Here is a 25,340-nt window from a genome sequence, read left to right as displayed (position 1 = left end):
GCCATAGCGCCTTCACACAATGGCTCCCAGAGCACAACCCCACAGCGCGGGTTGTCATAGGAAAGTTCACACAGGGCGCTAAGGAAGGAGAAAAACACATGCAACGGCGTTTGATAACAGACGACGGTGAGTTGAGCTTCTTAATAAAACGCGCGCATGAGCAAGGAACCATGGTGTCCGTAGAGAAGTGGAATTATTTCATAGAAGGCCAAGGGGAACGGCAACGGAATGCGCTGTGTTATTACCAAGATCATCGCCCGCAATATTACCATCTTCGGGCCAGCATGTTAGCATATGCGCACATTAATCTATTGTCAATGCTGCTGCGGTTTGACAAAGAGGATATCCCACGCGTGGCCACGGATTCTTTGTATGTAAAGCCAGAAGTGTTAGAAAAGATGCAGGAATTCTATACAGAGGACGAACTTGCAGAGAGCGGCCAATGGCGTGTCAAAGACGAAGAAATAAAGGCCTGGAGAGAACGCGTAGAATACCACGGGGAACACACAAATGGTTCAATAACGCCCACTGTGGAGCCTTTACCGTCGGTTGCCAATCCAATCTCTTACCAACGCTTCTCTTACCTTTACGGAACGGGAGGCAGTGGTAAAACTACCAGGGTCTTGGAACTCTTTCCAAAAATAAAGGTGTTAACGCCAACGCACCGTCTGGAAAGAGAATTAACGGAGATGGGTTACGACGCGCAGACCTACCACAGCTTCTTTCGCTGGAATGGTCAAAAGTGGGTACCAGAAGCCATCCACGACATACCCCCGGTGATACTTTGGGATGAGATTTGCACCGTTCCTTTAGAAATCCTGCAGGAGTTCGTAGAATTCCTCCGTGGAAAGTGTCAAGTGATATTCGCCGGCGACCCCTGCCAGCCTCCTCCAATAACCGGAGAGATGCCCCATAAATGGTTAAAAGAAATGGTAGACCACTCCGAAGAAATTAACACCGACTACCGCAGTAAGGATCAAATAAGAAACCTGAAAGCAGAACTTCGGGGCCTTAGTGACGCGGAACAAAACAAGATACTGCGCAAACGTGTACGAGCGAAGTCCTACGAGGACTTCCTTTACGCATGGCATCCAAAGGATTTGGTGTTGAGCAGCAAGCGCGCAGCACAATCACGCATACAGAAAGACCTGCTGAATATACACCGCGAGCGATTCCCTACATATCCCGTGCCCGTCTGCTATAAACCCCACGACACCCGAATGCAAAAAAGAGACGTATGGGTGCCAGGCACCGACATCCAACTGCAGAATGCCGTAACTCACGATAAAGCCTGGGTGCCCATAGAAAAAGTAGAAAGAATTACCTCACACCCCGATTGGCGCTTAGGTTATTGCATGACAGTCCACAGCGCGCAGGGGCTTACCATAAAAGAAACCTTATGGATCATAGACCAGCGGCTGTGTTGGAGCAACCTTATCTACACTGCCGTAAGCCGCGTAGAATATGCCAAGCAGTTAAAAAGAGCCTGGGGGCCACAAATGCGTTACGACCGCACCCCAGAAGACGTAGCCAAAGAGAATATCGCCAAGAAACTCCTTCGCTACAAGCGGCACGACGAAGAAAAAAATATGACGTTCGACCTATGCGGGGACGACGTCTATAAGAAAGGCGCCCGCTGCGCAAAGTGTAACATACCTCTACTATGGAGGTTTGACCCAAATGACGATCAGCAGTTCTCCGTGGATCGCATAAATAATAAACGCGGCCATTGCAGAGGTAACGTAAGACTGACATGCCTAGAGTGTAATCGGGCGCGTGGAGCAGCACTACTCTGAGTCTTTGGGGACTATGAGCAGCTCTTCCTTGACGAATCCGCGACTTGGGCCATCTAAGTAATACAACACGGGTTGCCCTTCCTTGGTGACGGACTTCGAAATCTCATACGTTTCCAAAGACCAGTGAGGATCCGTGGCTCTCTTACTGCCACCTTCGAGTTCCCCCGGCTGATAGAGGTATCTGACCACTATGTCGCGGGGGAGCTTTTTTTCCTTCAGTCCGACCGCCCTCGAGCTTCTGACGTAGGACTTGTGTTCCACGAGTTTCTTTTTTATGGCATCCTTGGGTTTCATTCTCGTAGCCCTGGCCACCTCGTTGTTCAAAGCCGCGACGACCTGGGGGAGCCTCTGAGTCCATTCCCTGTTGCGTTTGGAGGGATCTTCCAGCTCTTTCCAATACTGGTATCCAAAGAGACGCTCGGCCAGGGTTTTATTGAATTTTTCGACGATGCTCTGACCCCTGTGGTACTCTGCCTCGGCTCTCCTAATCTTAGTGTCGTGGTCTTTCATGGTCTTGGTAACCACGCCCATGAACTCCGTCCCCGCATCCACTTGCAGCAGCTTAGGCCATTTCAAGACGCGCTTATAAATCCTACCTAGGGCTTCTGCGACTTCCCCAGAATCCTTGCTGGTTATGGGTTCGGCGTCCTTGTATCTGCTTGCGATATCAACTACGGTCAAAGCGTACCTATAGGTCTTTCTTCGCACCTTGTCGTGCGGCAAGAAAAGCAAATCCGCCTGATGAACTTCATTGGGGGTATTTACGGTAAAGCTGGGCCTGGGAATGTACTTGGGCACGGGAAGATAAACCTGCCAGAGGGTTTGTTTTCTTAGCCAGTTCTTAGCCGTTTCTTCTGATACCCTGGCCGCGGTCGCGAGCTTCTTGATGGCCGACGCTCCTTTCCAATAGCCTGCAGGCCCATAGTAAATTCTCTTGAGTTTGTCCTCTACGCGGCCCATTATATGAATTCCAAAACGAGATTAATCTTGCGTCCGTTGAAATCCACCGTCTTTCCGTCCACTTTAATGGTGATGTTTATGCTTTCTACCAAATGAGACAAGTCATAGCTCAAAGAAATGGGGGTGTATTCTACTGGGTCAAATGGATTACCTTTGGGCAGAAACTTGGACATAAGAGAAGACTTTTCTCCATTGTTGTAACTATGGACCAAGTCGCAATAGACTTCGTAAGAGGATGCGACTTTCCATTTTACGTCATATGTACTGCCGCTATTTATCGTGGTACTAGTAAGGCCCAGGAGTTCTACCAATGAACTGTCCTTTAGATTGGCACTCCCACTATTTTTCTTGAATTTCATTTCATGGGGTAATCCTGTGGTAAGAGTATATCCATGCTTTGCTAGCTCCTTAGCCAGTGTTATGGGGGTGTAATGGGAATCTGGCAACTTTGGCTTTTGGGAATTCACAACGACAAAGCCATTAATTAAATTATACCAAGAATTGTACAAAGAGCAACTAACCAGCCGGACCCTTTCCGCGCGGATGGGAGGATTCAGATAAGTAGTAAAGTTATTCTTGTCGCTTTCCAAAAAGACGATCATTATATTCTAGGCGCCAAAGGCGCCACTAGAGGCTAAGCGCAGCTTAGACTAAATACGCCAAAGCTACGCCTCCCGCCAGCCCTGCGACTCCTACGAAGACCAACTCATTGTCTTTTTGTTTCTTAGACGGTTGGTAGTAATCCTTAAACTGAGGCTTTCTCATCCTAAAGTCGGGGTGTGCTTGCGCATAGAGCTTAAAGGCGTAGTCTGTGTTTTCAAAGTTCTTGTCTGCCTGCATTTTGTCTTGGTAGTTCTTGTCCAACCAATCCCTGTAAGCTTGTCTTTTTTCATTCCAAGCCGCCACGTCTCGCTGATATTTCTCCAGCGCTAAGTCGTGTCTCTTCCTTTCGGCGGCCAAATCTCCGCTGCGATCACCTCTAACTAATCTATCCAAATACTGACCACCATAATTAGCTCCAGTGAATGCTAAAGCTGCAATAACTCCACCTGCGACCACGCTAGCCATTATATATTACACCGTAGGCAGGTACTTTTCCTTTCGTAGGTAATCCTTTAGCATGATAGCCCCGCCTACGGCAGCGGTCATCTTAGCAAAGTTAGCGAAACTCTTACTTGGGTCTTCAGTAAAGTCTTCTTTGAGCACTTTCTTACCTACCCAACCAATACCCGCAACGATGGAAGTAATAATAGCTGCTTCTTCAACAGTTTTCAACAACGCGGTCGACATTATATTACAAAGCGAGAAGGTTATTCCATTTCAGGGATCTTACTTTTTCTAACGGCCTGTTCCACAGGTGCGTGATATGTTGGTGGTTTTACCTTTTTTGCTGCCCGCCATTGTAAGTAAAGGCTGCCTGCTGCTATGATGACTCCTATCGCGCCAATGACGTAGCCGGGATTCCAAAAGGATTCCTCTTCTTCTACCTTTTCCTCTTTTTTTGCCTTGTTCTTTTTATTCATCTCTGCGAGCTTCTTTCCCGCGGCAACTCTGCCTGGAGATTTAGCCTTGGTAATCTTGGTATCTTCTACGGGTGGTTGTTCTTCGGTGCCACTCATCTTATATCTAAGGACTTGAAGGACTTGACAATGACTTGATGACGACTTGACAATGACTTGATGACGACTTGACAATGACTTAAGGACGACTTGACAATGACTTGATGACGACTTAAGGACGACTTGACAACGACTTAAGTAAGTACTTGAGGTGACTTGACTAAGTACTTGAGGATAACTTGACTAAGTACTTGAGGCGACTTGATCAGGTACCTCAGTAAGTGCTGCCTGGAAGACCTTTTCGACTTCTCTGTCCTTCTTGAAGTCCTTCCAAGATGTTCCGAAGGAACCTAGTACCTCCTTCAAGTCGACGTGCTGAGCTACGTGCAAAGCCACAGAGGCGACTGCCATTAACTTACCGCACTTCAAAGACAACCACCCGCAGGTTGTCTTAAGTTCTTGGGATATGACATAGTCATCTCTTATGTCCTTCCGTAGTTGCTCCACGTCGTCTATGGGCAGCGCAAGTCCAAGCAATTTAGTCGCAAGTCGGATAGCGGAATCTGCGACGGCGTCCGTGGTCTTACTTGCGAGGGCGGCCTCGTACCTCTTATGGAACTTCTTAACCTCCTCTTCTGACAACTTATTAACCTGCTCATGGGTAAGTTCCTTGCCTATCATTTCTTTGCACTTCCCAGATGACACAAGGATGTTAAGTTGTTCCTTAAGGTTACTTTCATCTAACTGTGTGGGGACTTCATCTAAGAGCTGCTCAATGTCCATATACATTAGGAATCATAGATTCCAACCGTGTAGGGAAACCTCAAAGAGAAGATCATTTTGGAATGTTGGTGCGTCTTTAAATGCCGCATGTATTCGTGTAACTGTTCCTTGCTTATCTCACCGCCGTAGTCGCTTAAGATGGTTTCCAGGTCACTCCGGCTCGGAGTATAAAATACGACAAGTGAACCTATGTTTTCCCTGAAGGGCTTAGAGACGCTGGTAAGCTGCTGCGAGAGTAACCAAACGCTGATATTGTCGTGTCTACCGCTAAAGGCGAGTTTAACGAGCTCGGAGGTGCGCTTTTTTACGTCGTCCCCGCAGGCAATGTCATCCAATATGAGGAGCGTCTGCGTATCTTTAGGGAATTGCTTATGCCAAAACTTAAGATGGCCGGATAACTCGTTAGGGTCTAAAATATCTACGAAGAAGTCGTCATCGTTCACTCCTATACCCGTCCAGGTGCGGTTGTTCACGTAGGTGGGGCAAAGCAGCACTATGTAGTCAAAGCGGTATCTAAAGGGTCCTAATAGCTGCTCTACCACGAACTGGGTCTTTCCGCAGCCGGTGGGTCCTACTATCAACGCATTGCAAGGCATGTGATTTGGGTTCATATATTTTAGAAAATCACAGGGATTTTCATTAGTTGCCTTCTAGAAGCAAATTTATTTGCTGGTATATATACGATGGACCCAGTGGAAGCAGTGCAAAGAATTGTCGCCGACGCAAAAGACAAAAGAGACACCATAGAAATGCAAAGGGAGGAGATCGATCGGCTGAAAGAGCGCGTGCAGGAGTTGTACGATGAAATGTGCGGTCTGAAGCGTGCAGAACGGTTTGGCGCGCTGATAACGATGGCAACGTGGGCAAAAGAAAGCGTTAAGGACTTTATGCGATATCCATTATAAAATTCCTAATATATAATGAAGTGCAAGAATTGCGACAGGGAGTTCAGCAGCAAACAAGCTTTACAATATCATCAAAAAAAGAAGGTATGTCTCAAGGAGATGGATAATGTCACCACCTGTGGCACTTGCGGCCGGCAGTTTAGCAGCAAACAGGCACTGCAATATCATGTGAAAGGAAGGGTGTGTTTGAAGTCCAAAGAAAGACGCTGTGCTGACTGCGATCGGCTCTTTAGCACGCCCCAAATGTTGCGATACCACCAAGAAAATAGGGTGTGTTTAAAGGATGTGTGTGTGCGCTGCGATGGGCATTTCACGGACGCATGGCATCAACATAGATGTCGTGGCAATTATGATTTGGATGTGACATGTGAAGAGCATGGTGATATTGCCGCCCGATGTTGTCCGGTTGACACCCAAAGGAAGTTAACGCGCCGTAAGAAAGAATTAGACCAACGCTTTATGGAGTTCGACCGCGCCGAAGGTACGCGCTGGGAGAACGTGGAATATTGGAGTGCGCCCTGTGATGCGTGCGGTGGTTTAAGGAAAGGGGATGATCATATCTGGCAATGTTTACATCCGCAGCATAATCCCTGTGGTTTTAAGGAGTATTTGAAGCGCTTTAATGATTGGCATGCCAAAAATGAGGAGGATATGAAAGCCCGTAAGTAAAGTATGGGCTGTACGGAAAGTTTCAAAAAACGATCTTATATTTATTAATATTCTTTGATGGTTTATTAAGAAGAAAGAAGAAACATTAATAAAAATAAGGACCCCTTTAAATGGGGCCTGCAAGGTCAGCTCTTTTTTTAGGGCCGCCTTCGGTATGTGGTTTCAAAGCCCCGTAAGTAAATAGGGGTTGCGCAGAAAGTCCCAAAAAACGATCTTATATTTATTAATATTCTTTAATTGTCTCATAAGAAGAAAAGAAGAAACATTAATAAAAATAAGGACCCCTTTAAATGGGGCCTTCAATATATGGATTGTACTACGTGCGAATTATCTGCTGACTGTATAATTGCCCTTGAGGCGCCCAAACCACTGCCCAAAAAAACAGTCCTCTTTGCAGAGGAAAGCTATGATTGCCTTTATTGTGGTGGCACCTACTTTGGACGTGACTTTACCGGCCATTGGTGCTCTGCGGACCCCAAAGCGCGCAGAACCGTTGCTGACGCCCTCTTTACGAGCACAAAGGAGACGGAGTAACCCTCCTTTCGATGTCGAACTTCCATCGCCCGTCTTGTTTGCCATAGCTGCGTAAGTGGGTGAATTCCTCGCCTTGGATGACGTACCGCACGCAATCCGGCGCCCAAAGGGAATATTCTGCGCCCTCTAAGTCTTTGAGGACTAACCGTAAGCGGTTGATGTCTTCGAAGACGACGTAATTTTTTATTTCGTATGCCTTACCGTGGGCAAGATCACGCCAGTGAGTCAAGCTGAGCTTCATTATACCTATGGAATATCTTTAGGTGCGTTTTCAAAGTGTCGTAGGATTTGAACCGCTTTACGCAGCCCTTACAGGGGATACGAATGCCATCCGCGTAATCCGACAGGGCACGACAGATGACGTCGTAATCGTTGCTAACCATAGTTAGGTAACCATTTACGTCAAGCTGCGCAATTTTTTTGGATTGCTTTGCGGACAATACGCCGTTTCCCTTTGGGGTTTTCAACTCAATACACAACCCGCGGTATTTCTTGTGGGCGTTAAGGATTAAAAGGTCGGGTTGGCCGGCTTGGTAACCTTTTCGCCAGCATGTTATGCGCTTGCTGTCAGAATCCTGCAGCTCGCCAAGGCCTGGCATTATGATGAATTCAGGGTAAAACCTGCGGATGTAGTTAACTACCTTTGCATGCAGGTCAGCTTCATTTTCTATTTTGAAGACTAATTTATTTGGGCTGTCGAAGCGTTTGTCCATCGCATATTTACCCGTCTTTCTCAACGCGGGTAGGACTTCCTCGAAGACCCAATCCTGAAACTCCACGGCTTTGGGTAGTTTGGAGCTGAATATCAACTGATACAAGCCGGGCTCGGAAATAAACACGGAATGTGGGTGGATAGTACAAGTGTCGCGATTCACGACCCCTTTCAACTCAGACAGCCTTTCCTTGTACTTATCCGAAACGTGAGTAATTAAAGCATCTCTAGCATTAGAATATCCCAACGCAGCCGCCACCTCCTTTCCCCTGAAGTATAATTTGTCGCCTTGCACTATGCATTGCAGTTTGGTTTCGTTGCTTTGAAATACGCGAAGCATCGTATATTTAAGAAATATTTTAACATTGACGACTTCGTTCCTCAGCCGTCCTAGTAGGCAACGCTCTTTAGCTGATTCATTTCTACGCTTAACTGCGCGTCAGACACGACGAAGACGTAGCAGTTTATTTTATCGCCGTCACTCGCACCGGCGTTCTTGGTGCGCTTGATCTCCAATGTTATGCCATCCTGCGTATTTACTAGACGGAGGCCTTGACCATGTAGGTCTTCGTCGTTAATGGTGCGCATGTCAATCCACAGCGCATACTTATCATTAAAGAATTCCTCGGGGCTAATTTGGTCGCCAAACTTGCGCATGGCCTCTCTGTACACGTCTGCGGGCTTTATCCCCTGGGAGTAAACCTTGTTTGGGACTCCGTTGATGTTCACGCCGACGTTAGTAATGTTGGGGTTGTGAAAGGCCTCAGAGTCGCGCTTACCGGCCTCATAGGGTTTGGCAAACACCAGCATTAACCCCGTGAGACTTCTTCGGGGGAGGTTAATGCTTTGGTTGATAACCTCATCCGTCTTATCCAAGAAGCTAAACGTCTTATACATCACTACGTGGTCGTAAAGGAATGCCTTTCCGGCGCTGTATTCCATGCCAGCGCTACGGGCCAGCTCTTCGCTGTATACCGTTTCGTACTGCAATTCTAGATTAGTGATAGAGTATGGGGTTGTTGTGGTAAGTGCAGTGCTTAGCCCACCAATGATGTTATTAGCATCTGCTAAGGTTACTTCAAACTGTAACTCGGATAACTGTCTTGGGTAATACACACCGTGATTCGTAATCACTTCAAAGTCTAATGGTATGACATACTTGCTACCATAGGCGGTCTTTATTCGCTTTGCGTCTGCCACTGCGGTTTCTCCGCTGCCGTCAGTAGGTTGCGTTTTCGTAGGTGTGCGGACCTTACGCAGAATGACACTACCAATTCCTTGTTCTATCCTTTGCGCGCGGTCAAATGCTGTTAACCATAAGTCTTTGTACGTGGTATACAGATCGTACCTATTTAAGTCCAGCAAGGATTCCCCGGCGAACTTTACGCGCATCTTAGAAACGATGTTGCGACCCACGTTGTTAACGATAATCCTTTCATCTGTGGGGCTTGACTGCACCGCTAGGTCAAACCTTAAAGCCAAGGTGCCAGGAACTAAGACTAGGTTATCTGTTAGGCGGGGCACGCCTACATACAGCGTCTCCCCTGGTTTTGCGCTGCTGGGGGTAAAGGTGACCCGGTGAAAGGTGCGTTCCGCTTTCAGCCCGCCAACCTGCTTAGGTAATACGTTGGGATTTAACTTTGAGCTTATCATATATAATGGAAGTAGAAGGAACGGATTTTGACCCCCTTACCGAAGAAGGCCAAGTAGACATTAACGACGAAGAATACGAGTCTTTACTTCCTGATGACAACGTTGACGGGCGGGGCCTTTTTGACAAGCTAAGACGCAAATATGGCAGCAGGGCCCGCGAGGCCTGGCGTTCCTTAGAGGATAAGTGGCAATCAAGGAACCCAGGGCGACCTATTCCAGAATATTTGGAATTGCAAAACTTGGATTCCACGGACCTAAGAACTGAAATGCTAAGGGGGCTTTTAGACGACGTAAGGGAGAAATTTCCAAATGTGGACTTGACCCGCCTTAATTTCCAAACCGGAGATAAGGGGCAAATTCAAATCCAGTATCAAGGAAGGGATAAGTGGTATAATCTCTACCAAAGGAGAGACTCCGACAGGCTCACCAGTAATCTCCCAAAAGAAATCAAAAACGCATTAGGAAGACCTAATTTGGTGGAAAGACTAAGAGAAAACGATGAAAACACCAGCGAAGCCTTTGAAAAGTTCAAGACCCTAATGCAGCGGCAACAAAAAGGCATCGAAGCGATAAGGGAAGTCGAAGGACTAAAGGAAACAATGGAGGAAAGGGAGGCAGAATACATGCGACAAAACCGACTACTCCTCGATGCTCAAAAGAGAGAACTTAACGATAAAAACCAAAGAATAATAGAAATGAGAGAACAAACAGACAAAGCCCTGCGCGATAGGAACCAAGCCCAAAAGGCCTTCGAACTTGCCCTGCAAGACCTAGACATAAGCAAGGAAGAAGCTAAGAACTTACGTACCACCATAGCTGGCTCTTTAGAGGAACGGCGGCGGTTGGTTGCCGAAATTAACACTAAGGAAGAACAAATCCGGCAAAGAGATCAGGCTATTGAAGACCTGGAGGGACAAATAGAGCGGCAGCAGGAAATAATCAATGACCAAACTCGTCCCGAAGAGGAAAGGGAGGCAGCACAAAGGGAATTAGAAGCCCTTCAGGAAAGAGTCGCGGAATTACAAGCGCAAAAGGACAACCTGGAAAGAGAATTGGGGCTTACCACCAAGGAAAAGGTAAAAAGAGCTCTGGTGAAGTATGGTCTTCCGCTGGCATTTGCGGTTGCTATTTCGAGCGTAGTAGGGGTAATCCTTAGCACGCTTAAGGCTACAGGCGCTGGCGTAAAGAAATTAGGCAATGGACTAACGGACTTGGGAAAAAAGATGGCAGCCGGCTTGCCTGGGCTGCTGGGTTCGGTTGTTTCCTTGGCACTTAGGGCCGGCGGAGAACTGCTAAAGTTCGTGGGGAATAACATTTGGATCTTGGTCGTCGCTATTGGAGTGGTACTCCTGAAGAAGATGAAGGCTTAATCTTATCCTTGTGTATTACTGGTGGCTTATCGTCGTCGGGCGCCCGAGGCGTCCTTGACTGCGGATAAGTAAAGATGGTATTCGCACCGCCTTGATAATGCGGAACTAGCGGCAGCACGCTCATGGTGCTAATGGGCTTGTGATTCCAAGTGGCATCCGTCGAAGGGGCATCAGTCGGGGCGGCATTTATCCGAAGGTAGGCAACGTCGTTGGGGAGAACTTGTAACTTCGCATATTGGCAATTGGCTATCATGTGAAAAGTTACCGGCGTTAAGTCTTCTCCGCTTCTTGGAGGGGGCTCCGACGAGAAATGGGCTGGGTTCCTATTATTATCTTTTTTTCTGTAGGGTAGTAATGGATGGTCATTCTCATCAACGATCCTAAACCCGACATTACACGAATACCCCGTCGAAATGCTAATGGTACATATTATTAATCCCAGGCCCCCAACCTTTACCCACAGCCCGGTGTCATGCCAATGCTGTTCTAAGTAGTCCTTCTCCTCCAAAAAATGTAGAAACCAATCTTCCTTCGCGTGTGGGTTCATATATTTCAGCAAACATAGTTTGCTTCTAGAGACTCATTACCGTCAAAGTGCTAATGGTCTTGTGATTGTAGATAGTATCTCTCTGATTTTCTATACTATTTATGCAAACGCTCCCGGTGTCATCTACGCGCATTTGCAGCTTTACCTTCCCATGGCAATCGGCGACCATGTGAAAAGTCCAAACGGAATGATTTTCGGCGCTGGCTGGGTTGGGCTCTACGGAGAAATGCGCAGGCTCCCTGTTGTTTGTCTTATTTCTCATAGGCTGCAGTATGCCATTGTCATCCAGGAACCTAAAGCCGACGTTGGCGTGACTACTCGTGCCAATGCAAATACTACAAAGGATTAACTTCTTTCCTGAGTAGTTCAAATTCACGGACATCCCCGTGACATCAACCCAAGATGCCTGGTTGTATTTTTTCTCGCCTGTGTAAGTCGTATAGACACAATCTACTCCAGCTACGTAGGGGTTATTCATCGCCATATATAATAGCTCAGACCAACACCCGCGGCGGCTAAGCCGGCTTTTAGTAAGTTATGGTCATATTCCTCAGGTATCGCAGGCAGGACCTTCTTTTTGGGCTTCTTCTTTACGTTCTTTGGTGCGGGCTTTTCTACGTGCTCCTTCTTAGGCTTCTCCACGAAATGGGGAATGTTCCTAAGAGTGTCAGAGTTCACGTCATTCACCCCAAACTTCATATCCTTGGTTGCTCGCTGAAGTTTGTTGTTATAACCCACGACGGAATTGGCGTTAATAACCAAATTACTTGGCATTAACCAACAACCAGGTGACAAAGCGTAATCCAGTCGCACTTTAGACTGCTGCACTGCAAGTTGATATCTCTGCACCGACTTAGAGATCTCATTCTCGATAACAGCGCTTTCGAAGAGGACAAGGAATACTTGTTGCGTTTCCTGCGACGCACCGGAGGCATCTACGATGGGGCTGCGAGTGCTAACCTGGGCCCCTAGAATGCAGTAAACAAAGGCTTCGATGCTTCGATTAATCCTTGCGAGATTCTTTAGACCAATGCCCTTTGCGGCAAAGAAAGGCGCCCAAGGATATTTCTCTTTGCTTTCTATGAAGTAAATCAAGTCACCTTTTGACGCTTTACCCCCTAAGTCGGAGAATTCCCATCTGCTAGGATACCCCATACCCGGAGTTTCTATGCTGGCGCCAACATACGAAGCATAGGTGTAAGTCTCTCCTAAACCATGGGCGGCACCCTCTTTGTTGCGAAAATCAGGGTTGGTAAGCTTAAACTCATTCCTTAATCGCTCCCATGCGACTTTGTCATATTTGTTATCCTTCGGCTTAAAGATAGTGTCACTAGGAAGCGGTGCTCCTAACTCAAACAATATCCTACGAATAGTAAAAGCAACATGAAATCGCAGGAAAGGAATATGGAACATGTCCGCGGCTATACCGCATCCTTTAGTAGCAGCCCAGACAGCAAAGTTTAACTGCTGCGGCCAATACCGCATGTTGGGACCTGATAACCATTCTCTGGATTCTTTCCCTGAGGTATGTTTCATGGCAGTTTCTCTAAAGATGTCTCTGACTTTTATTTTGAAAGTCGTAGGGCCCACGGGGATTTCTAAGGAGGTAACCATCTTAGCAAAGTCATTTGCGCCACCTTTGTTATCGTAAAATGGGTAATCCTCCGTTGCCGGTAATAAATTCTCTGGAAAATTAGGCTGTCTTTCTTTATGCTCGGGTTTTGGGTTCTTTGGCTCCAAGTCCGCATTGCTGTACATTCTGGAGCCTTCATAGTAAATCCCATCGGGTCTTCTTTCAAACTTACTAGGGTCTGCATGCGGAAACATCTTCCTAAATGCTCTCCAGTTGGCATAATCCCTGTTGTCGTGATGTGGCTGCTCCTCAATATCATTCCCAAAAGCGTCGTACATTAGTATATATAATGGATGTTATACCATCAGCACCTCAGTTGTACCCAGATGTTCCCAATTATCACGCTACCACTAAGGATACAGGTCCTAACGGATTAAACGCTGAAAACTTTAGGCTCAACAAAGCGAACTTAATCCTGGCTTACTTGGAAGGGCAGACAAAACACTACGAAAAAGTTAGAAAAAAGTACGTCAGAGCCCGGAGTACGCTACATAAGATTGCGATAACTTCAGGATCCATATCTGTTGTGTTAACGGGCTCTGGCGTTGCTACTTCGCTTACTGGGCCGGGAATAATTGTTGGAGTTCCTTTGGCCGGCGTTGGGGCAGCTTGTGGTATTATTTCTGCTGTTGCTACGGGTATTATGAAAAAGCTATCCACGAAAATATCCAAGCATGACACGACAATAGCTCTATCTAGGGCTAAAGTAAATACTATTACCGACCTTGTCTCAAAGGCTTTGCGTGACAGAACGATAGACGACGTAGAATTCTCGCTTATCTTAGCCGAAGAGGAAAAGTACGAGAAATTAAAGACGGACATAAGGAATAAAAAAACAGTCGTAAAAGATCTTTCCGAGGAATCTCGCAAAAAGATCTATCAAGAAGCGAAAGAAGAGCTTCAAAGAAAGCTTGCTCAGTAAATATCGTGACAGGATTCTATTTACATATTGAACGTCAGTCTGGAAATTACGCGTAATATTTATGCTAATTACTCATCTTATGGCATAAGATTTATGCTATTCGCTCATCTTATGGCATAAGATTTATGCTATTCGCTCATCTTATGCCATAAGATTCACTATCTTCTCGGAATCCATCCTAACAGGGGGTGGTTGGGGTCAATTTCGTAAAATATTTCGTAGATTACGTCAGGGTAATAAGGAATATCCTTATCCAGCCGACAAAACATCCACTCGGCTTTTGTCATATCAGAAACCTCGGGAATAGACTTACCGGTAATTTCAGACAAAAGATAGGGAATAGCTTTGTAATATTTCCCTAGCTTTAATTTTTTCAACGTTTTCCGTAGACTTTGTGGGGTTGGCTCTTCTAAATGGTCTATGATTTTCTTCTTTACTTCGTCGCTTAAATATATCGGATGTAAACCTTGGATATGACTCATCCAGTCCCTGAAGTATTTTATTCTCTTATATGGCGTTTTCTTACGACCTCCATTGGCGTAATACTGCTCTTTGGTAGCATTTGGTACGGCATTACGAATATTCTTACCACACTCGTAACACTGTGCGGAGGTGTCATCTTCTATCTGCATTTTTTTACCACAACACCAAAAGGGTTCTGGCTTGGGTACGATAACTTTAGGTCTTAGACAAATTATGCAAAAGTCGTTAACGAACTTCTTACATTCGTGCATCGTATATTTATAAGATATTTTTTACCTCCGTTTGCGATACCAAATACCCGTAAATCTGCTGTACCCGTCTTCGTAAATCCGCGAGTTAAACCCGTATATCTTTGGCATCGATCGCGAGTCCCCCTTACTGCTGCTGGAGGAACCTTTCCTCTACAATAAATCAACCAGTACGTCAACAATCAATGATCCTTTGGTTTCATTCAAGATATACTCGACCTGGGGGTCAAAAAATGAAAAACATTTACATCCAAAATTAAAGATTAATATAAAAGATTTTCTCAAAATTACTTGAATGTGTATCTATCTATAATACAAAAGAAATGCCACAAATTCCATTTGAGGAAAAATGATTTCTTTCGCATTTTCATGTTAGTCTAGCTTTCAAGATAATTTTGAGAAAGGTTCATTCTTTGCCTTTATTTGACTCCAAGATTGGAAATTAGTGGGACAAGTAACACGTGATCACTATCCGCCATGTTGGATGACATAAGTAAATTGCAAAGTAATTTGGTTTCATGGAAGCTTTCAAATCTTGTGTAACAGATAAAAAATGTCTTATACACTTTTTTATCCCTAGGTCTTGGAGTTGTTTTCTATTCAAAGAAGTGACAAATACCAGGTTAAGAAGGTTGACGTGACCGGCTTCAGGTACGAAACATTAAAGCTCATCGTATTCAATTTTTGAGGGGCTTCTACGTCGCTTCCCGATTGATATATTTAAGATGGGCGTAATGTTTCCCAAATTTAGGCCAGCTTTTTGCAAGTTTCAATCATAAATCCATCCATTAGTCTATCTTTCCATCAATGTTGCCACCCACCCATTCCATGCATGTATTTCTTCTATCCAAGCAATCATGCATGCATGCATGCCTCCCTTCCTCCCTCCCTCCCTCCCTCCCTCCCTACCCACCTCCTTTCCTCCCTCCCTCCCTCCCTCTCTCCCTCCCTCCATCTATCGATCCATGCATCGATCCATTCATCGACTCACTCATTTACTTATTTATTTTCTGTTTTCTCGTTCACCAGGAATGGCAGTGTTTTCGCCGACATGGAAGTCATTTCATCCCTCAATGATTCAAAAAACAAAGAGTTCGCTTCCACTTCAATACAAAATATACTAAACGAAAACCTCTACAGCCCAGAACAAAAAACCCTAAATGGAATAGCCATAGCAAACTTCAGCTTTAAAGGTACTAAATGAAATCTTCCAATGTTTGTCGCAGAAAATTCTGAATAAAGTTTTTTCATATAAAATTCTCATTCGCAAAGAGACGTCGTTCAATCGGTTTCCTATCAAAGGAAATTCTCACCCGAAAAATGATAACCAATCAGCAACAAGAATGTATTCCTCAACCAATGAGAAGCCAAGAAAACGTTTGAATGGCTTCCCGGCATTTGTCGTGTTGCCATCCAATGAAATCTCTCCTATAGCTGACATTGTGAGATAAAACTTTGCCATCTTACTAATATCTAGGTGCTCTTTTCATTTCTGATGTTCATTTTGACACAACTGCTCAATTTAAGAAGAGATTTCATTGGATGGCAATATGACAAATGCCGGGAAACCATTCAAACGTTTTCTTGGCTTCTCATTGGTTGAGGAATAACGTGAACTCAGTCTCATGTCAGACATCGAACTTCACATGAGCCGAACCTAACTACATCAAAGACGAATGCCTTGTTAACTATTGTTTCAATTAATCTGGGCTCAAGTTAACTTCGACGTTCAACTTGAGATATAGTGCAAGAATTTTTTTTTTCCTTTTGGTTCAGAGTCACCGCCTTCTCCACTGAACCTGAAAAGCGTAGAAATCAAAGCAACTAGTGTGTCTTTGTCATGGGAACCTCCCAAGTATCACCAAGTGTATAGTATCACTGGGTACAGACTGCAACAGAGAAAGGTCGGCAGAATGCAGTGGGTACGGGGGCCAGTAGCCAATCAGTACACAGGAAAGGTTGAAGATCTCCAGCCAGATACTGACTATGAAGTGATGGTAGCTGCACGTAATGAGTATGGGGAGATGGGAAGTGAAATAATATCTGTGAAAACAAAAGGTAAAGAGATGGTTAGATGTCTGTTGCTTGTTTTAGTTAGCTCTACATTGTTATTCATCTATCCATCCCTCATAATCCATACAACTATAATCATCGTCATCATCTACAACATCTTAGCATGCATCACTATCATCATCCATCAATCATCATCATCATTATCCATCCATCATCATTATCCATCATCATTATCCATCCATCATCATTATCCATCGTCATCATTATCCATCCATCATCATCATTATTATCCATCAATCAATCATCATTATCCATCAATCATCATCATCCATCAATCATCATTATCCATCCATCATCATCATCATTATCAATCAATCATTATCCGTCAATCATCATCATTCATCAATCATCATTATCCATCCATCATCATCATCATCCATCAATCATCATCATCATTATCCATCCATCATCATTATCCATCAGTCATCATTATCCATCCATCATCATTATCCATCGTCATCATCATCCATCAATCATCATCATAATCCATCCATCATCATTATCCATCGTCATCATTATCCATCCATCATCATTATCCATCGTCATCATTATCCATCAATCATCATCATTATTATCCATCAATCAATCATCATTATCCATCAATCATCATCATCATCAATCATCATTATCCATCCATCATCATCATTATTATCCATCAATCATCATTATCCATCAATCATCATCATCCATCAATCATCATCCATCAATCATCATTATCCATCCATCATCATCATTATCAATCAATCATCATCATCCATCAATCATCATCATCCATCAATCATCATCATCCATCAATCATCATTATCCATCCATCATCATCATCATTATTATCCATCAATCAATCATCATTATTATCCATCAATCAATCATCATTATCCATCAATCAATCATCATCCAATCACCATCATCCATCAATCAATCAATCATTATTATCCATCCATCAATCATCATTATCCATCCGTCATCACCATCCATCAATCATCATTATCCATCATCATCATCATCCATCAATCATCATTATTCATCCATCATCATTATTATCCATCAATCAATCATCATTATCCATCCGTCATCACCATCCATCAATCATCATTATCCATCCATCCCTATATTTTCATCATTATCCATCCATCCATCACATTCAACTAGTTATTTATCATTGACAATATCTTTTCCCGCACATTCAGCTGACATGACTGCGATAATAGTGATCAGTGTAGTTATTCCAGTCGTTTTGCTAGTGGTTCTGATAATTGGTTTCCTGGTTTGCTGGAGACAGAGACGTAAGCGATTACAGATAGAAGAACAGGTAGCCTTGGAGCAGGTATGAAACTTTTTTTTCGCTTTATGGTTTGTTTTATCTTTTTTTTTTTTTTTTTTTTTTTTTTTTTTTTCTTTCTTTAATCAGTAATCACTTCTACTAAGATTGTTCATCTTGGCGATCATCCTTGTCTAGTCTTAAAAAACTACAGATTTAATTTATTTTTAAATAAATCTGCATTCTTACCAGCATAATCATCATCAAATCATGATCATCGTTATTTTCATTATCATCACCATCATCATTATCACCACCATCATCATCATTACCATCACCATCATCATCATAACCACCATCATCACCATCAACATGACGATCGCCATCATCACCGTCTTCATTCATTATCATCGCCATCATCATCATTACCATCACTATTATCATCCCCATCAACATGACGATCGCCGTCATCCCCGTCTTTATCCATTATCATCACCATCATCATTACTATCATCATCATCAACGTCTATCATCACCATCATCACAGTCGCCGAGTTCTGTCTCGAAATCTTGCCTTCTTTTTCTCTTCTTTACTCATCATTAATTCTTTCCTATCAGATAAACAGAAACGACTTAGCAAAGATAAAAGCAATGGAAATGACAGAATATCTTCATTTTAGTCCAGAAACAATAGTTGGACTTGAAAACGAATTATTCGCCAAAAAATGGAAGGAGATTCCTCGAGATTGTGTGGAGTTCATTGGCGAACTTGGGTCTGGTGCATTTGGTGAGGTGAAGAAAGGAAAGTTGATAAGTGAAGAGAAGTCCTCATACTGTGCCATCAAGATGCTGAAAGGTACTCACAAAATTCGTGAATACTCCATAATCCTGTATTCCAATAGGCCCTTTGCAACTCAGTAATCACGTGCTGATTAATTCGCTGAGAGCAAATGAATGAACATCTTGATTCCCATGGGTTAAATTTACTGGACTGAAAACAAACTTTCTACAACCTGTTTCGAGAGATCGTAATAAAACTGCATTTCGTAACACACTGGATACACATGTTTTCATTCAGTTCTTTACAAGTAGCTAAAAAGAATCACCAATTTAATATAAAAACAAAAATTGTGCTCTACTGTACAGACACGTCAAGAACGGATCCAGGGGGAGGGTCGAGGGGGTCGCGACCCCCCTGTCATTCCTGAGGTCAAATGGGCTTCTTGTGGTAAAAATGCGACTGGGATTCCTTTGCCCACAAAATTTACCCCTGAGACCCCCCTTCAAAAAACCCTGGATCCGTCCTTGCACGTGACCGTTAACTGCAAAGGGCCTAATGGAGTGAACATACACGTCACGTGCATAGACCTTTATATATTGTCTTCTACACGATATTAATAGACTACAGGTTGGCCAGCAGTGCCTCGCATAAACATGTCGTATCTCTTGTACAAAGATGCAGTATGTCGTATGTCTCGTTCAAGCATGTCGTATTTGTATTTCTCGTACAAATGTCGTATCTCTCGTACCAAACATGTTGTCTCCCTCACAGCCGCTTTCAGTGTAGTCACGCAACGCTTTCTCCCCTGTGTGGGAGACTAAAAAACATGTATTCCTCGTACAAACATGTCGTATGTCTCGTACAAACATGTCTTAGGTCGCATGTCTCATTCAAACATGTCGTATGTCTCGTACAAACTTAGACCTTCCTATTTGATTTCAGCACAAGCGACACAAATTGAACTACGTGACTTGGTGAACGAGCTGAATATTATGGCGAGTGTAGGCGAACACCCTAATATTGTACATCTGATTGGAGCCTGTTCTATTGACGGTAAGTGAATCAAGATCCCGAGGGGGGGTAGGGATGGTGGTGTCATCCATATTCCTAATCAGTAGTTTGAGCTAAGTTTTTTGGGGGGAAAGAAAGAAAGGCATAACACTGAATAGGATAAATCTCTTTGTCTCGGGTGTAATGTTTTCCCATTTCAGACCACATACCAATATTTCGATAATAAGATTCTTTGTTCGAGTCGTATCCATATTCATGTGTCTTCTCGTGCACAACCGCAAAACAAAGAAATGATACTCTAGGGAATGACACGTGGTCTGAAATGGGAAAACGTTTTTTGGCACCCAAGGTAAATAGGCCTATTTCAATTCCCAGTCGATAATTTGTATTAATCACATCCTTTTTGTAATCATTACCAAATCCTGCAATCTGATTGGTTCAAAGGAGTGCGATTAATTCCCAAATCGCATCCTTAGGAGCTCTTAATCGCATTCTAAAAAAAAATTTTAAACAATAAAATAAAACAACAACAAAAAAAGTTTTTTTAGATGTTTTTTTTTGTTCGCCTTTAGTTCTTCTACTACGTTAAACTGATTATTCTGCGCTCTTTATTGTGCCTTTTTCTTATGCATGATTACAAAAAGAATATGATTAAGTGGTAATTGAACTTCGTGTCGTGCAATTTTGGTCTGAAATCAAACTTGCAATTACAAATCACACTCCCGCGTAATTATTAATCTAGATGTCACGTAATCGTAATTAAATAAACACTACCTTTCCCACAGGTCCTCTGTGGCTTATCCTAAGATTGGCTGAGAATGGTTCCCTTATCAATTATCTTCAATCCCATCGTCCTGAGGACTTCCATGAATACGAGGACGACATCGATAGCGCAGCAAACGTTGGGATACCTTGCATGGAGAAAATCAAGTTTGCGTTGGGAATAGCTAAGGGAATGAATCATCTGGCCGAGAAAAGGGTACGTGAGTGTGGTTTTCTTCATTTTCTCTTCTCTTTCATTCATATGATCCCCTTCTTTTTCTCTTTTTCTTTCTCTTTTCGTTCCTTATCCTTTTCTTTTTTTTTTTTTTTTTTTTTTTTTTTTTTCCATTCACATTTCAGACCACATGTCATTCCCTTGAGAATAAGATTCTTTGTTTGAATTGTATTCACATTCATGCGCAACCGTTAAACAAAAATGATACTCAAGAAAATGACACGTAGTCTACTGTTTTCCCATTTCAGACCACGTGTCTTTCCCTAGAGAAGACACATAAAATATGGATACAACTCAAACAAGGAATCTTATTCTCAAGGGAATGACAAGTGGTCTGAGATGAGAGGTCTATTTCCTTTTATCTTAACATTTATTATCATATGACCCGTACGGCCCTGCTCGCGCGCTCTAATAAAACCATTGGAAAAAGTCACGTGATAGTCACGTCGCTGCGCTCATAAGTACATAATATCTGTTCATACCTTTGTTTAGTGTGTGCACAGAGATTTAGCAGCCCGTAATGTTTTACTTGACCTATACAACAATCCAATGGTATCTGACTTTGGGCTGTCACGTGATGTGTACGAGAGCGGTCAATACGAGAAGACATCTATGGTAAGGCCAATACTGCGTAATCAGTCATATATACCTATTTCAAAAAACGTCGGTCGGAGTTCTGAAATCTGAGACAGAAAGGAATTGTGGGTTGTAAGCTGTAATTTGTTTGTGGTTTTAATTAGTAGTTCGCAAAAAGTTAATATCTTGATATACCAGCTTTGAGCGATGACCTTCGCTGGCAAACTATTTCGGTAAGTGACATTGAATTTTGAACGAGAAAACACTCAGTCCCCCACAATTCCAATCGGTCTCAGATTTCTGATTTCAGATATCCAACCAACAACATTTTTTGAAATAGGTGTATACATTCCTTTAGTGTGAACCATATTCTTTCCATTGTAAAGTTTGGTGAAATACAGTGGACCCTCTATATTACGGACACCTCTATAATACGGACACCTCTATATTACGGACACCTATAATACGGACACCTCTATAATACGGACACCTCTATATTACCTACACCTCTATATTACTGACACCTCTATATTACTGACACCTCTATATTACAGACACCTCTATATTACGGACACCTCTATATTACCTACATCTCTATATTACGGACACCTCTATAATACGGTCACTTTTTGACTCTTTGATGTCCGTATCATAAAGGTTCCACTGTCTTCCAGTTTCGAGTTGTCTGTTGCTCAGAGTTAGCGTCGATTTTGTGTAGAATATTCATGTGTTCCAGCGAAGGTCTGTGGAAATTCAAAGCGTTTGCATTATTGAAGTTGTGCAATTTCTTTCATATTTGAGGCTAATCCTCAGTAAGCGAGTCTGCGATCAAGAAATACAGCTGTGTTTTACGACTTTCAAAATGGTGTACTGTTTTTGTTTCAGGGTAAGTTACCCGTCAAATGGATGGCTATGGAATCCCTGGATGACATGATATTCACTGTCAAGAGTGATGTGTAAGTTAAATGGGCTTTTTGCATCAACAGGTCACGTGAACCTACCCTCCTGAAAAAGAGAAGTTGTGTCAAAATGAACATCAGAAATGAAAAGAGCACAAATCCTCATATTTGATGCCATTTCTTCTATACTCAACATCATAAGCTAAATCTCAGGCTTTAAAACATTACGCCTATTTTGCCGCAATTTAGTCTTGAGAATACCTTGTAAGTTTAGATTGTATTGTTATTTAGTCTCCTACGGTGCCGCTATTAGTTTCGTCACGCCACGCTCACTCCCCTAAGTAGCAATGCGTGACGAAACTAATAGCGGCTGCGTAGGAGACTAGTTATTCATTTGATACTTTCATTTTAGCTTGTAAGTATAGAGGCTTTGCACCATCACGTGATGGCAACCATGACAGAAAGCACAACAATAGAGCCTCATTTCCCTGGGAAACTGAATTTTTTTCTGATGTAAATAAAATTAGTCATGGCTGGCACCACGTGATGGTCCAAACCCGGCTCGGCTGTATTGTTATATGATCTGTCGATGATTCTCTCTTGCAGCTGGTCGTTTGGCGTAGTGATATGGGAAATTGAAACTCTAGGTAAGCCCTCGTACTCTGTGTTCACTTTTATAGTCATAGGAATTCTTTTTTCGCCCCTCATGGAGTGTTTGCTTTCTGTTGTGTTTGTTCAGTATTCCTTCTTCTTGCAGGTAAACTTCCCTATCCTGGTCTGAATGGAATGGAATTATTGTTGCAACTGAAGAACGGGTTTCGGTTATACAAGACGAAAGACTTCTTGGATGAAGTGTGAGTTATGTAAAATGTATTTTGGATTTTTTCGTGTTTTGTTGATAAAAGTCGGTTGTTCGTGTTTCATCCATCACTCGTGTGTGATCGTGATGATGTTCGTGATATCTCGGGTTCCAATCGTAAAACTCGTTCGTGGTCGTGATGACGTTAGTAATGCCAGTTTCGTGATCGTGATGATGTTCGTGATATCTCGTGTTAAAATCGTGAAACTCGTTCGTGGTCGTGATGACATTCGTGCGGATGCCAGTTTTGTGATCGTGATGATGTCCGTGATATCTCGTGTTGAAATCGTGAAACTCGTTCGTGGTCGTGATGACGTTCGTGATGTCAGTTTTGTGATCGTGATGATGTTCGTGATATCTCGTGTTGAAATCGTGAAGTTCGTTCGTGGTCGTGATGACGTTCGTGATGTCAGTTTTGTGATCGTGATGATGTTCGTGATATCTCGTGTTGAAATCGTGAAGTTCGTTCGTGGTCGTGATGACGTTCGTGATGTCAGTTTTGTGATCGTGATGATGTTCGTGATATCTCGTGTTGATATCGTGAAATTCGTTCGTGGTCGTGATGACACTCATTACTAACTAGCTTATATTTCTGTTTAGTTATCGTATAATGGAAGACTGTTGGAAAGAAAACCCGAAAGATCGACCAACATTTAGCGAACTGGTAGAACGATTGACACACTTACTAGAGATATACGCAGTAAGTACCTTGGTCTTTCACTCCTATTCTTCTCTTTTTAAAATTCTCTCATCCCCTTTTTACCATTCTTACTTTTTACAGGAATATTTAATTATACAGTCAACGAAAGAATCAAACGAAGAAAATCAAGAGTCCTTATCATGATCCATTATATACACATCAGAAATAGTTCTGTAGGGTATCTATTGTCGATTCATGGGACGCCTGCAGAAAGGTGGTGGTCAGGTTCAAGGTGTGATTGGTTCAGCGACTGTCGTTATTTCGTACCGTGACCGTGTCTTTTCGAGGATATGCGAAATCTACTCTATGTCAACGATGACATTCTTAGAGACTTGGCAATACAATGTAAATATGTCGTGAGATTTTGGTATCGAGGTGAAGTCCTCTCTCTGCTTTGGAATCTTTCCTCCGTCCAATATCAATGCAAAAATATTACCTAGATCGAATCCAGCCTACATAGTGGAAATGACGTCCATGATCGAGTCTATGACGTCATATCTTTCCTGCCATCCAACACGGTATACCTCGTACTTAAATGTATATATATGCGCAAATTAATGCTAAAAATAAATTAAATATTTCTTACCTTTATTTGAAATGGGCTTCCTGTGGTACTGAAGTGCAAGTATAGCAGATCGACTGCAATCGATATCGTGTTTGACATTCTTTCAGAGGATAGGTCCTTTCAAGTTCTGTCTGTGTAATCACGTACTATAATAAGAGATTTCAAACATGTTGACCCAATTCCTTGTAAGGTAAATCCCGAGGTGGATAAACTTGATATTTTCAAGCATCGGATCGTGAAATAGCATGTACTATACCTGTTTTGTGATTGGTGCTTTGCAAACGACGTAAAGCCATTTGAGTGCCTCAAGCTCGTAATTCTGATCTTCATACGGTTTACAGTTCTTCTTCGTCATTGTTATTCTTTAGTGTCTTCAAATTCGTCATTGAGTCGTTTCTTTTTATCATTTTTTCCCCCCTGTACTTTTTAATTTTTTATCGATTTCTTGTTCCTTTTTACACAACGTCAAATAAGGGCTTTTTTGCCCCTATTTCGGTGTTTACGAAGTTAAGTTTCTCTGTTTTTTTTTTAGAAGCAATTGAATTAATTTTAACCTACCTAAACTTCAACACAACGACCATTCGCCAACTAACATTAGATAATTCAAAACACAAAGAGATAATTCTACGCCTTTGGTTCTCAATTTGCATTAGTTGTTGTCGAAGACACTTTCCATGTGGATATATCAGTCACAATTATGACTCTCAACCAATTGTCTTTTAGCAGGTTAGGTACAATATAACAATAGCTGTAACGCGAACGATTCACTTAACAATCACGCCCCAGCGAGATGGATGCCTCAGCAACCGCCAAATGCCGGCAAGTGGGCTCTTTCCACCACTGATTC

The 25,340-nt window shown here is 43.0% G+C and overlaps 1 protein-coding gene across 2 annotated transcripts; it reads left to right on the top strand.

The window, feature by feature from the left end:
* The first annotated feature begins 11,014 nt into the window (after positions 1 to 11,014).
* LOC116302239 (fibroblast growth factor receptor 2) lies at positions 11,015 to 24,526 on the top strand. 2 transcript variants are annotated; one of them, XM_089040814.1, is made up of 14 exons: positions 11,015 to 11,137; positions 15,355 to 15,425; positions 15,804 to 15,967; positions 16,551 to 16,832; positions 18,035 to 18,171; positions 18,724 to 18,961; positions 19,829 to 19,939; positions 20,683 to 20,876; positions 21,387 to 21,509; positions 22,356 to 22,426; positions 22,976 to 23,016; positions 23,127 to 23,223; positions 23,829 to 23,928; positions 24,010 to 24,526. In XM_089040814.1, exons 3-14 carry the CDS (start codon positions 15,826 to 15,828, stop codon positions 24,070 to 24,072), a joined length of 1,599 nt encoding a protein of 532 aa, XP_088896940.1. In that variant the 5' UTR covers positions 11,015 to 11,137; positions 15,355 to 15,425; positions 15,804 to 15,825; the 3' UTR covers positions 24,073 to 24,526. The 2 variants fall into 2 exon arrangements, with proteins under 2 accessions (XP_088896940.1, XP_031567328.2); XM_031711468.2 differs by lacking the exon at positions 11,015 to 11,137 and adding an exon at positions 13,878 to 14,944.
* The last annotated feature ends 814 nt before the right edge of the window (positions 24,527 to 25,340 follow it).

Source organism: Actinia tenebrosa, unplaced genomic scaffold (assembly GCF_029948245.1).
Source record: "Actinia tenebrosa isolate PJP-AT-01 unplaced genomic scaffold, QUT_ActTen_1.0 PGA_scaffold8__29_contigs__length_14323225, whole genome shotgun sequence".
Taxonomy (NCBI): Eukaryota; Metazoa; Cnidaria; class Anthozoa; order Actiniaria; family Actiniidae; genus Actinia; species Actinia tenebrosa.
The sequence above is the reverse complement of the archived record's forward strand: the minus strand, read 5'-3'. Positions and strand labels throughout refer to the sequence as shown.